This window comes from Esox lucius, chromosome 5 (genome assembly GCF_011004845.1).
Source record: "Esox lucius isolate fEsoLuc1 chromosome 5, fEsoLuc1.pri, whole genome shotgun sequence".
Classification (NCBI taxonomy): Eukaryota; Metazoa; Chordata; class Actinopteri; order Esociformes; family Esocidae; genus Esox; species Esox lucius.
The window spans coordinates 12,900,583-12,913,055 of record NC_047573.1 but is presented as its reverse complement, the minus strand read 5'-3'; the positions used below and the strand labels follow the sequence as shown (position 1 = coordinate 12,913,055).

Genomic DNA, 12,473 nt, shown 5'->3' with positions numbered 1-12,473 from the left:
GAGCAACTACATTATAATCCTTCTGTGCTTGAAACTGAAAAAACTGAAAAACTCTCAGCTTTTGATTTAAGCAGCAATTTTCAGCTACAGTAAGTAAAACAATGTTCATATCTAAAAGTTCAAGCAATCTTTATCTTGACAATCTTGTTTACTGATTTCGACAATGTTTCATCCCCTACAGGCGCGGTTACGGACATCATGAGGTACGTTGGCGTTTCCATTTGCCTGAAATTGCCAATGCTGCCTTTGACTGGAGTTCTTGTCAGTTTATTTAACATCATGTTATCTACAGACAGTGTTGATAGAATGACAAAAACAGAATGGAGAAATACACTTCCAGTGCACAAGGCACCTTATATTTGGGGTCGCAATGTGAGGAACAAATATTGAAAAGTTTCTGCTGATGGCGGAAGCTGTCATCCCTTTGAATTACTGTGTATGCCTTGGGTTTGGTTATGAAATTCTTTGATTATACTTCACTGACACAGGCTTTTTTCTCCCCGTATTTCCCATTCAATTCTTCCTGACCTCGCTTGCTACCCCTTTCACATTCATATTTACATTGATCCACCATCTTTTTAATGAAACCTTCCTGTTATCTGTTTGTCTCTTTTCTTTGTTTTCCTCCTCATCTGCCTTTGCTCTTCTTGCACTGGCAGCAACAGCAGTTGCTCAGGCCCTCTCTTCTGAGACCAGAGGTAAAGAACATACTATCTCCCCTTTTGCTATCCAAAACAGTGAAGTATTCTCCTTGAATAAAGCACAGAGATCCATTTTGATTGCCTTCACTTAATTGTGTGTAGCTGGGTTTCCTTCCAATTGGCGACAGAATTGAATGTAAATATAGAAAATTCTTAAATCAGAATTGGCCTTTCCCCTCAGTGTTGTTACCACCAAACAGGCTCTGCATAATGGCATAGTACACATAAAAATCACTTTTGTAGCTTATTGTCCATAAAAACAGTTTCAATAGGTTTCCATCACATTGTCAGCTTAGTAGTTTCCTCACATAATCCAAATAGCAAACTTGCCTTATTCTAGTTGAAGATACTAAATAGAGGTGTTTATGGAGCAAGAATAAAAGCCATTTAGTTGACAATTTGCAGCTAAGCACTAATAGTCAGTTGCATTCAAATACTTGCCCACCCTTGATATGTAGCCTATTTGAAATTTGCATGATCACTACGCACTCAACCACCATGTTCACCATAACTTATATAATCTGGTAAGAAAATATATAAAATCCAAAACCATTACCCCAGGACACAGGCGACTGTCCTGGAAACGAAAGAAAACAAGCACTTTGTTTCTGTATAGATTTAAAATGTCGATAAACGGGTCCAATCTACGCCTCAAAATGCAATCTCAGTTTTGTCCGTTCATTACAATGAAATGAAAATGTTTAGGGATTTTCAACTCCCTCTGTCAGGCTTCTTATAACCCTCTTCTCTTTAAGCTGTTGGAAATGGATACACTTATTTCCACAGCATGTAATATGTCATCTCTTGACTTGGATATGATGGTTATTATTAATATTTAAGGCTAAAGTGGCTTCTACTGCCAATTTTCACATCGAATGTTACAGACACATGATAATCTCTGTCCGTGTTCACGAAATTGTACTGACATTTCCTGCTATCCTCAGCCATGTCATGACACTATTTTCTGGGTGAAGAAATGCATCTGCATGAATTTGGTAGGATGGAAACCTGGTCAGTGAGTAATGACTGTACCTGACCCCCAACAGGAGCTGTCCATGGAATCTGGCATCGACCCAGGCCAGGATTACTTTCCCCAGGATTATTATAATTATGAACATGGGTAAGAGGGCTTGTTTGTGTTTGTCAGTTCACGTGCGTTTTTGTCCGTGCAACAGTGTGCGTCTGGTACAGTGTTCTTTCGTTCGTACGGTGTATAAAATGTGTGTGTGTGTCATGTTGGCTATGTCTGTGTACGATTGCGTACAGTGTGTTCACCGACTGGCCCTGTGTGAAGGCACATACAATAACTGTAGAAGGATTACCAAGAAATACCAAGAAGTGGCTGTTGTCTGCGAAGTCCAGAGGCTCATTTAGAGTTAAATACCCATCCAAACTAAACAGCTCTCGACAGGACTCCCGACTCCCTCTTGACTGAAAGACCCGAATATGTTTCCCAATTTTAAGATTTAACACCAGCGTGTAGGTCTCCTGACTAAACGACAGCGACGCCAATCACTCATTTAACCGATGAGAATTATCCATGTGGTATCTAATAGCCGAGCAACAAGGAGGGTAGATGTTGATTACATTTTGGGCATGGAATAATGCTCTGATGATTCCTACCCTTCAGCTCCCGAGTAAAAGGGCGATAGTTTTAGAGGATGAAAAAAAAATTCTCTCCAGAAGCTGTAGCAGCAGAAACCTTTACATCTCACTGTCTCTGAGTCTCTCGTCTTTCTGGCCTTTCTCTGTATGCGGCTTTTCAACTTTTAATGAGAACATCCAGGCTCTCATTTCATCCATACCGGGTGTTATTTTTCATGATGCCATGTTGCCTATCCATGACCACCATGAACAGCATTTCATTTTGGCTCATGTGGGTTGGAGAGGCACAGTAATAATCTGCTGGCTGTAGCCTCGAGCCCTTCAGCCGTTTAACCAACACTGACGCTGTGTACTCTAGGTTAAAGGTTCCCACAGGTAACCAATCTCTCCTGTGTCCATTCAGTGACGTCGCAGTCGGCCCAGCTAAGCCGATGGTCTGTTTCTATTTTAACACACCATTTCTCCCTTGGAGTGCCCAAAGCCTTTAATCTGGGTGCATAGTGACCTGACTTCTACGCTCTGTAGTGAGTGGGACCTGGATCTTAAAGTGTGCCTCTCAGTCTGCCCCCTTCTGGCACAAAAGAAGCAGTAGCAGTAGAAAGACAAAAAAAAAAACAGCTTGCCTGGGGCTAATGAGTGTAAAATCCCATAAGGAGGCCTTAACCTACATAAAGGGAGCCTCCATTACCACCCACCTTTCCCTCACTTTGTCGTCCACAGCCCAGAGTCTCTGGCGACTTGCACTTTTCTGGAGTTCTTTTACACTGGCTTCGCAAATGGCATGATTATACTGACCTATATGAATTGATGCAGATGAAATACATGCTGCTATCGTTTGTGAATGTCTGTGTGTGTGTGTGTGTGTGTGTGTGTGTCTGTCTGTTGTGGGTGTCTGTCTGTTGTGGGTGTCTGCATATGTGTTGGCGTGTGCGTGTGTGTCTGGCTGTCTGTCGGTACACTATTCAAATAACATTTTGTCTTCCCTTCCAGGTATGAACTGCCTCAGTATGGGAGTCGCAGGAAGTTAATAACTCCACCAGGCCTTTATGATGAGTATGGAGAGGTGGTCGTGGAGGATGATGGGAGCTACTACTACAGCCCCCAGGAGTCCGAGGGAGAGGTAGTTCATTGTGACATCGTTTCATGGCGACGTGTCCCATTCCAAATGATGTAACCTTCAACTGAGTGAAACTAAATGATGTCCCGGGGGGGTGGGGTGGGGGGGTTCCTGTCTAGTGAATAGGTCAGTAATGGCTAACAGTGGTTTTAATGGTAAATGGGGCTGATGTGACTGTAACAGGTGGCCATAGGTGGTGGGAGTTGCCCTACTATACGGGGCAGAGGACCCCACGGTGCCTCCCCTTTTGGAGACCTGGGGCCACCACTCAGGACGGAGCAGGGCCATCCACGGGCAGCAAAGGGCCCCGCTGCTGCTCCAGACTCCCAGGCCCACGGTTCCTCCACAGCTGCTCTGAAACTCAAGGCGGTCATGAAACTCTGCAAGTTCAGAGTTTCCAGTAGCAAAGAAGAAGGTGATCCCCCCTCACTCCACCTCCCGTGGAAGAAAGCCAAGATATTCCCCATGGGCTCCAAGGATCAGAGGGGCGGAGGAGAGGGCGGGGACTTCCTGGCGGTAACTAAAACCCAGCGGTCCAACAGCACAGTGAGCGTGGACAGTGGCATGGTCATAGACGGAAGCTACTTCCAGGCTTTAGATGATGCCAAGCCCTCGCTGAAACAGCGTTTGGGAAAAGCCCTGAGCCTTATCAACATCTACGGCAGGCTTAAAGAGCAGAGGATATCCCCAAGTGAAATCTTCAGTGTGAGCTATGTTGCTGAGCAGAGGATGTCTGGGATCCAAGGCTCCAGTGACTCTAAGGGGGAGGAGAGGAAGGGGAGGTGGCAAGCCTCCCTGGCTGGAGACAGCAGTGAGCAGCAGGAGGGCAGTAGCTCTGAAGCAGGGAGCATTAGTAACAAGACCCTTGGGGAAGACCCAGACAGGATGAGTAGGAGGAGTGCTGCGTCATCATCTACAGCGGTTAGCTGGCTCTACTCTGGGGGAGGCAAAGTCCAAGAGAGTGATGAGCAGGGGGTGAACCAGGGGGATTCTGAGGAGGAGAGCGGGTCAGACTCTGATGGGGACTCCGACACGGAAAAGGAGTCAGAAACAGATGAGGAGACGCGGACAGTCAGCAACTTGGACACGGAGAGAGAAGCTGAGGATTCTGAGGGGGAGGAGTCGGATAAAGGGTCAGGATCAGAGCCCGAGGAGGACGAGAGCGGTGGGACGCCTGCAGAAACTGAGAACACAGGGACTCACAAATTCTCATCTAGACCTGCGTCCAGTGGGAGATCTTCTGTGATCACCAGCCGGAGCAGTGACAGAAGCTGTGGCACAGACGGAACACAGCGCAGCCGAAGCAGCTGGACAGCATCCAACAATGGAAGTGGATGGGTCTCTGATCCAAGTTCCAGAATCTGTAGATCTAACAGGACAGTAAGTGCTAGATCAAAGTCCTCCTCTAACACTCTTGGGTCAGAGAACACCATTGAAGAGGGGAGTGAGGAAGAATCATTGGGACAGGAGGAAGAAGAGACTGAGCAAGATGAGTCACGAGAGCATAGTGAGTCATCGTCCGGAAGATCTAGTGGGAGTCAGACAACATTCTCAACAGGAAGGAGAAAAGGCCTGACCGTCACTTCCTACTCTACAAAGGTCAACAGTAGCGTGATGGGCACAGATGACCTTTCCCCTATCACTGAGGATGAGGAGGATGAAGCAACTATGAATGGACTGTCCAGCGGTAGTTATAGAAACATCATTGACAACATCAAAGGGGAACCGAAGGAGGAAGAGGAGGAGGAAGATGAATCTGAAAAAGATGAGCCAGTTGATTCGGATGAAGCTGTAAAGGCTTAAATTGAATTCCGATTGTGATAAGTAAGATCTCTGAATGCCTTTGATTGCGTGTGCAATTATCTGAGTGGAATTTCTGATTGTAATACAAGCTATTTTAACAAACTTTTGAATTACTTGTCTAAACCGCATGCCTTCTTTTCTTCTCTTCTCTTTTTAGTTGCGGCTTCCTTTTCTACTTTACATTCATGAAAAGTGAAACCAATGTCCTTTGGTGTGATCATTATATTCCTCCTTCTGAAGCTCTCAGGTTTCTGTAGTAAATGGTTAACAATTGCTTCTAGTCTGTCTGTGAAAAAAAACACAAAAGATGATGGTTTATTCACCTCAGAAGACATGTTAAATGGCTAAAGAGCTCCTTCGCCAGCATGACAGTGGGACAATAAATCGCTGCTGCTGTTCATCTGTATCTTTCCTGTCAAATGACTGTGTAGTGCATGTGAACCTGTCTCTAATGCCGGCCTGATGTTAATGTGTGATGTTTGTGTGATAGTGTGATGTTCAGGCTTCATGTCTCATAAATACGCCTTCTGTTTGTGTGTTTGTGTTTGTTGGTTTTGTTCAGTATGGGAGGAAAAAGCGGATCAAGCTGGTGGTGGACAGGGAGTATGAGACCAGTTCGACCGGAGAGGACAGCGCTCCAGAACCCCAAAGAAACCGCCTGTCCAATCTGGCCAACCACAGCAACATCAATGGCAGCGTGTACGTGGCACAGAACGGCTCCGTCATACGCACTCGTCGGGCGGTCCACTCAAACAACATCAAGGCCAACTCCCCGTTGCGGCTAGGCAAGCACTTTAAGAAATTGGACAAACTGTCGGTGACACATGAGGAGAGACTGCCTCTTAACAGCCCCGTGGCGACTACGTCCTCAGCCGACAAGACCCTCAACACCCGGCCTTCCAGTGGCTCTCTGGCTTCCAGTGCCACAGGTCCGGAGAGCATAGCATCCAAATCCAACATCGCCAAGGCCAGAAGCGAAAGTACGCAGAACGCGGAGGGGCGCGAGTCAACAGTTGAGAATGAGGATGTGAGAGAACCTTTAGAATCGCAGAGCGATCGCACGCAGTCCGATGAGGAGGAACTGTGGATGGGGCCTTGGAACAATCTGCACATACCAATGACAAAACTGTGACTTTTGTATTTCCACTTTCCTACGGTGTGATAAACTTTACTTTTTATTATTGTCCCAGAGTTACCTAATGGCAAAAAGTTAAAATAAATTGCATTTTCTTTCAGAATCGTATACTTTTTTCATCAGTAATACAATGGTTTGCTGTAGTATTGTCTACCAGCCATTCACAATGAATTGGCCTGATACAAAGCAATTACATACTCTTGCATTCATCCAAAATATTTTCCAACTAGTATTTTATGTTTATACATATATGGGTATATTATATATTATATATATATATATATATATATTTGCATCAGGGCTGTAACGGTACATATTCGTATTCGTGTGTATGGTACAGGTGTCTCTACGGTTCACAAGTGAACCCAAATGAATATATTGCATATTTTTCATTAAAATTAAAATGTTAGCTACGCTGTTTTTAATTCTGTTCGAATAAATCTGAGAAAGAAAAAAAACTTAAATTCTGTTAAAACAGAACCTGTGCGGAAATCGTACTAAAGAATGTTAATTATTGGTGCTTTCCCTGTTGTTTTGTGAGCCGTACTCTACAATGCTGGATGGTGGTATTGCTAAACAAATATTGTAGAATCCTGCCAGCTTTGCTAAAATCTCCAGTTGGACTACTACAGCAATGGACAAAGAGGTGCTGACAAAACATTAACTGTATCCCTGGAGCAACACGGAAACGCAAAGAAACAACACAGCTTTGTCCCCCTCAATGAATTCAAGCGGCCCCTAGCATCATTCAGCAATGGGTGTGTGTGTATAGCCGCAGACATGCCCAACGCATTCTGTGGTTGAGAGGAGGATTTCAGCACCTTCTAGATGCTTGAGTCACATTACGAATATCAATACATGTTTGTGCTGTACAAACCATGGCCCTAAAACCACAATACATACTGTACTAGGTGTACTGTTGCACCCTTAAATATATTTATATAAATATATATATATATATATATATATAATTTTGTTTTTTATAATTTTTTTTATTTTGAGTATTTTCCCAATCTCGTCCCTTTTACAATATTGTTTCCATGGAGAAGTCGATAAAAAGGTGTCTTGATCAGGAATGCACTTGCTGTCTGAAGGCCTGTACCTGTGCAATGGAGACACCCTACTCATAAAACTCAAGACATAAATACAGTGTTACTATTTTCATTTTTCTACAAATTGTTGTTTTGGGAGGGGGGGGGGGGGTTGAAATACTATCATGTTTGCTGCATACTGCATATTTGCCATGTCTTGAAATATCAATTCTGGTTGTGGTCTGGTTTTGAATCAGTATTTGTACTGGCTGTGTGATGTTTATAAGCACATGAAAATGCAAGGCAGTAATATTTGTTCTAGTGCTGCCTTCACTGATATATCAAGTACACATTCATCTGTCTGGGTTCCAACCTCATGATGGATACAGAAATAAACATTTCTCATCAATCTGCTGCTAGTCGTATTACCCTTTTCTCTCTCCAAAAGGATTACAGGTCTATTTGTTTGTGGAGAGAGCTATGCCAAGTGAGTTCAATTTCCATGCATTTCTTTCTGCTCTAAAAATAAGCAGTATGTTATCATTGAGATTACAACCACATCCTAGGAGCTGATTGTCTCACCCTAGAGACACTGTACGATCATCACTTGCTGTGTATCGGTGGTAGAGGAGTCCTGTTTGTTCACACTGTCTGTAGGTTTGTCCATTTTCCTCAACTTCATATGGCTTGCTAGACACAACAAGAATAAAACGCAACCCAAAAGCAACAGCCATTTTGATGAGATAGATGTCAACGCCAAAATAATTGTTTGAAAGAAGAAACAGTTTTCCTGTTTTTAATGACAATATGTGGGCAAAAATGGGCTTGGCTGGGTCGATTTACAGATATGGCTAATACAGAAAAAATTGCTTTGAGTGTTTTTCATGGTGGAGTCCACGGATGATTGTTCGGTATTCTGTCAAGAAATCTGGCAACCCTGGTGTGTCCCAGCTCAAATGCATTGAAGGTACAAAATGGAGTTGTTTGTTCCTTCAAAAAAATGAGGAAAAGTGTCTGGCTACCCCATACTGTCCAACTCTACATTAAATCAATACAGAGATCTCAACAAGAAAAAACAAGCATGGCAACAGGTGAAATTGCTGGTGTTACTGGTGACACTTTACCTGGACCAGAGCTATTGATTGTCTAGTATTGTGTTAACAACAGAACTATTGCCATTATCTAACCAGACTCGAGAGCACGTTTAATAATTGCTCATTTGTTTTACTTGCATTAAACACCAGCATAAGATATACATATGACGATAGTTATCAAGGCCATTACTTTTACTCTCATGTAGTGGCAGCACATGGGCAGCTTTCCATAATTTTGAAATAAATCGTCGTGTTGATAGGTAGCAAAGCATTTAAGATGTCTTTTGCTGTGAATGTGTTAAATGAAAAACCTTGGGTATTAACATCCTTGTGGCCCCAGAAAAATACTTGATTATTTAAAATTTACATTTGGGGTAGTAATGACAGTTCTTTCAAATAGAGAGCCTGTTGCAATAAAGTGCTAATTGAAGGCACCAACAATAGCATTTTTACCAATAATGGAGCCAAAGTCATTTTAGATGTGAATAGTTTGCATTTCAATAATATGAGCAAATTAGTGAGGGGAAATAAGCTCCGGTTCAAAGGATGTATCGGGGTAGACAGGAGATTTGTGTCAATCAGACGTCATCTTGCCGTGAACGTGGAACCTGTACAGACACGTGTAGTCTTCATCTCCCCAGTTCTGGAGGACATGGAGCTCCACAAACTGGTAGACATTGTTAAGCCTCTGAGGAAGAGGAGGACCATGTTATTGTGGTACTGAGACATATATTTACTCAATTCCTAGCTGAATTACCAATAATACGAATAACATAAACCAAAAGCTTAAATGCTTTAATTAGTAATCCTTAATGGTGAAAGTGCCATGTCTATTTATAACAACACAGTTGTTTTGTTTCCAATACTCTGACAGACATCCATCCATCATTTTCCCCCAGTGAACACAAGCAATAACAAGTACCCTGAGATAGTGGCACTGTTTCCCCTGCTGTAGATTCCATCTTTAAAGACAAAGAGAATTTACACTCACAGGCATTTCAAACATCTGTAGAGAATCCCCAGCCTGGTCGTAGGTAAAAGTTCCCAACAGGCTTCCTTCACCTTGCTCAGTAGACATACCCTACAAAGAGATAGGAAGAGAGTGAGACAGACAGACAGTCTAAACACTCCTAACAATGTTGTTGTAGATGATAAAGGTGTTACACTGTAGACTGGATATACAGCTCCGGAAGAAATGAAGAGACCACCGCACCTTTTTCTTTCCTTTCCAAAAAAAAGTGGGAAAGGAAGGTTTTGAGTGAGGAACAGAAGGGTTAACATTAAGAGACCACTGCAAATTGAGGGCTTCTGGTCCTCACTCAAAACCTATTTGGAAAGGAAAGAATAAGGTGCAGTGGTCTCTTCATTTTTTCCAGAGCTGTATGTGGCTCTGAGTAAATGTCCAGAGGCGAGAGGTGTCTCACGTAGATGGCAAACTCCTTGGGTGCGCTCTTGATATGTCCATATGGGGACACCGCAGCAGGGATGTGTTCCAGGCTGACGTGGGTGACATGGACAGGGTGAGACAGGGACACGGTCAACCTGCCCTTTGACCCCTGGAATGGCCAACAATTACCAGGCTGCAGTGGATGACCCTTTAGAGAGGAGACAAGAGATGAGATTGCGATCAGTTCATATTAAGGAAAATATAGGTACACTGAGTGTCATATGTATGTATCTTAAGATTAAGTACAAATTAATTTTACTAACTATAGTCACTCTGGGGAAGAAGGTGGCCTAGCAGTAAGAGCACCTGACCAGGAACAGAAAGGAAAACAAATCTATTTTTCTGCCCCTGGGAAGACAGTTAACCCTAACAGATTGCAGGGGGTCAAATTTGGCAGTTTCACTCACGTCTCCAATTTGGAGAGGTTGGGTTAAATGCTGGAGTGAAATTTGAAGACTAGGTACACTTTGTATGCTACATTATTGGTATGTAAATATACAAGTGGGTTTTGACTAGATACAGCTTGACAGAATATAGTTTTTATATAGAATATAGGAGAACTCCACTAAGCTTGTTTTAATCAGTGTTTGCGGTGCATAATGTTAAAAGACAGAGAGAAAGACACAAGGAGAAAGAAAGACAGGGGACAGGGGGGTGTGGGGGTGGGGGGGAGTAGCTACCCCAATGACAGTCCAAGGGCTCTCTGTTACTTTGAAGAGAGGGATGCCCATGATGTTGAGGACCTTTGCATTAGCGTCATAAGTCTTTGAGCATCTCGAAGTTACTATAGTACCACCTACATGTACAAGCACAAACACAGACACACAATAAGCATTATTCAATAATGTAGACTGTGTTCTTTAAGAAAGTGCTGAACAGTAATGATGTTACAAACCTTGGGCCTGGAGGGCATAGTCAGCCATTTCATCAACCAGTGGACTACCGCGGTCTGCTCTGCTGAAGTCTCCACTAGACACTCTACTAAGAATAGAAAAGACTAGAATCCAATACAACTGTATTTTTCTCCTCTAGAACAATACACATGTTTTTTAGAGGCTTGGAGTGCCAAATGCTACATGCAATGAGCTAATGGCTTGGGGCCAGTGGTTAGGGCTTTGTGGCCAGGATTAGGGGCGAGCCGTTAGTGAACTAGCAACTGGGAGTAGGATCTAGCAGTTACTGGTTAGAAGATAGCAGGTAGTGATTTGGTGCAAAGGATTAAAGCTCTGGGCTAGCGATACTGATTGGCTAGGGTAGTTTCAAACCCACCTATCCAAGATCTCTTTAACGTTGTTGACCTCAGTCCTTAAGTCTCTTAGGTCCTTAGTAATTCTTTGCACCACCTGTTGGGGGAGACAAACCTTTTAATTCAATTTCCGATAAATGCAATTCAGTTGTTTTCCTTGATTCTTGAGGGTCTTTTATTGACACATGCATTCAAGATTATTAGCCAGTGTTTTCAGTGTTGGACAGGTAATTGGGGCGTCTCACCACAGGTAAGTTCTGTGGCTTGCTCTCCTTCCACTGTTTCAGCATTTCAATTTCTTTCTGCAAGCCAGCACACACAGCAGGTCACATGACTAGATAAATGACTGTTTAAGTTTGGCCTCAATTCCATTTAAATTCTAGTCAATTCAGAAACGTAACCAAATTCCAATTTAAAATTCCTAATGTTCCTTGAAATGCAGTTGGTCCCAACATATCTCTCACTCTTTCTCTCTCTCACCTGCACAGTGTCCATTTGCTTTTGGAGAGTGACATAGAAATATTTAGTTTCATGCTGTAGGAAGAAATTCAAAAGCACTATTGGAGTGTCATGCAAAAAAAATATATATATTGTAAAAATGCTAAACATATTTCTCAGTTGGCTCCTTATTCCCTAGCTTGGTCAGATACCCATTTACATTTGAGTCATTTAGTAACTCTGTTACTTAGCAACTTACACTAGCAATTTGAGTTAAGTGCTTTGCTTAAAGGCACAACATTTATTTTTACTATGTTAGGTCAGGGATTTTAACCAGCAACCTTTTCGTAACTGGCCCAAAGCTCTAATCGCTGGCTACCTGCTGCCCATATACGTGGCTAGCTATATACAGGGTGCCATCTGGTCCTACCATATTCTGGTGGGGGCAAGGGTAAGGAAGAGTGTCAGATCGAGTGTCAACCAGATGAATCGAAGAGTTGAGATACACATGTATCAGTAGATAGATACACTCCAGTGCTGGGAAGACAATGACAAGCATGTTAGACAAAGATTATAAATAAATGGTAGAACATCTAGATGAAGAAATCTCTAGTCAGAATGGAGGACACTGAGTGGCAACAGGTGATGGCAAGCTCACCGAAGGCCAGGAGAACAACAAGGAGCAGCAGGATGGTGAATACGTGTGGAAACCCAAAGAAAGCTGAATGGGCTAGAAGGGGCCACAGAGAACCAGAGAGAATTCTAATGTTAACCAACAAGACACAAAGATAACAAAACAGGTCGTGTCCAGTGTCATCGCACACACACACACACACTACACGCACTGGAGCTAGGC

The 12,473-nt window shown here is 43.1% G+C and overlaps 2 protein-coding genes across 8 annotated transcripts in view; one reads left to right on the top strand and one right to left on the bottom strand.

Annotated features, from left to right (window-relative positions):
• Positions 1-7,801, top strand: part of pcdh15b (protocadherin-related 15b) — a 214,139-nt gene extending 206,338 nt beyond the window's left edge. For 4 of the 6 annotated variants that reach the window (XM_020046963.2, XM_020046960.2, XM_020046961.2 and 1 more), the window contains 6 exons: positions 182-203; positions 660-698; positions 1,748-1,821; positions 3,297-3,426; positions 3,607-5,247; positions 5,789-5,875. In XM_020046963.2, the coding sequence (XP_019902522.2) occupies positions 182-203; positions 660-698; positions 1,748-1,821; positions 3,297-3,426; positions 3,607-5,226 (1,885 nt within the window). In that variant the 3' untranslated portion in view covers positions 5,227-5,247; positions 5,789-5,875. Of the gene's footprint in view, positions 1-181; positions 204-659; positions 699-1,747; positions 1,822-3,296; positions 3,427-3,606; positions 5,248-5,383; positions 5,474-5,788 lie in introns of all 6 variants that reach the window. The other 2 variants (XR_004575762.1, XM_020046964.2) reach the window with 2 other exon arrangements.
• A 379-nt stretch (positions 7,802-8,180) lies between these two features.
• On the bottom strand, positions 8,181-11,704 carry LOC105006375 (SUN domain-containing protein 1-like). 2 transcript variants are annotated; one of them, XM_034292455.1, is made up of 8 exons: positions 11,660-11,704; positions 11,425-11,481; positions 11,203-11,276; positions 10,829-10,914; positions 10,614-10,729; positions 9,911-10,081; positions 9,478-9,567; positions 8,181-9,174 (listed from the first exon to the last, which is right to left on the bottom strand). In XM_034292455.1, the coding sequence occupies exons 1-8, from the start codon at positions 11,672-11,674 to the stop codon at positions 9,061-9,063; spliced, it is 723 nt and encodes a 240-aa protein (XP_034148346.1). In that variant the 5' UTR covers positions 11,675-11,704; the 3' UTR covers positions 8,181-9,060. The 2 variants fall into 2 exon arrangements, with proteins under 2 accessions (XP_034148346.1, XP_034148347.1); XM_034292456.1 differs by having other exon boundaries at positions 10,829-10,911.
• Between the last annotated feature and the right edge of the window lie 769 nt (positions 11,705-12,473).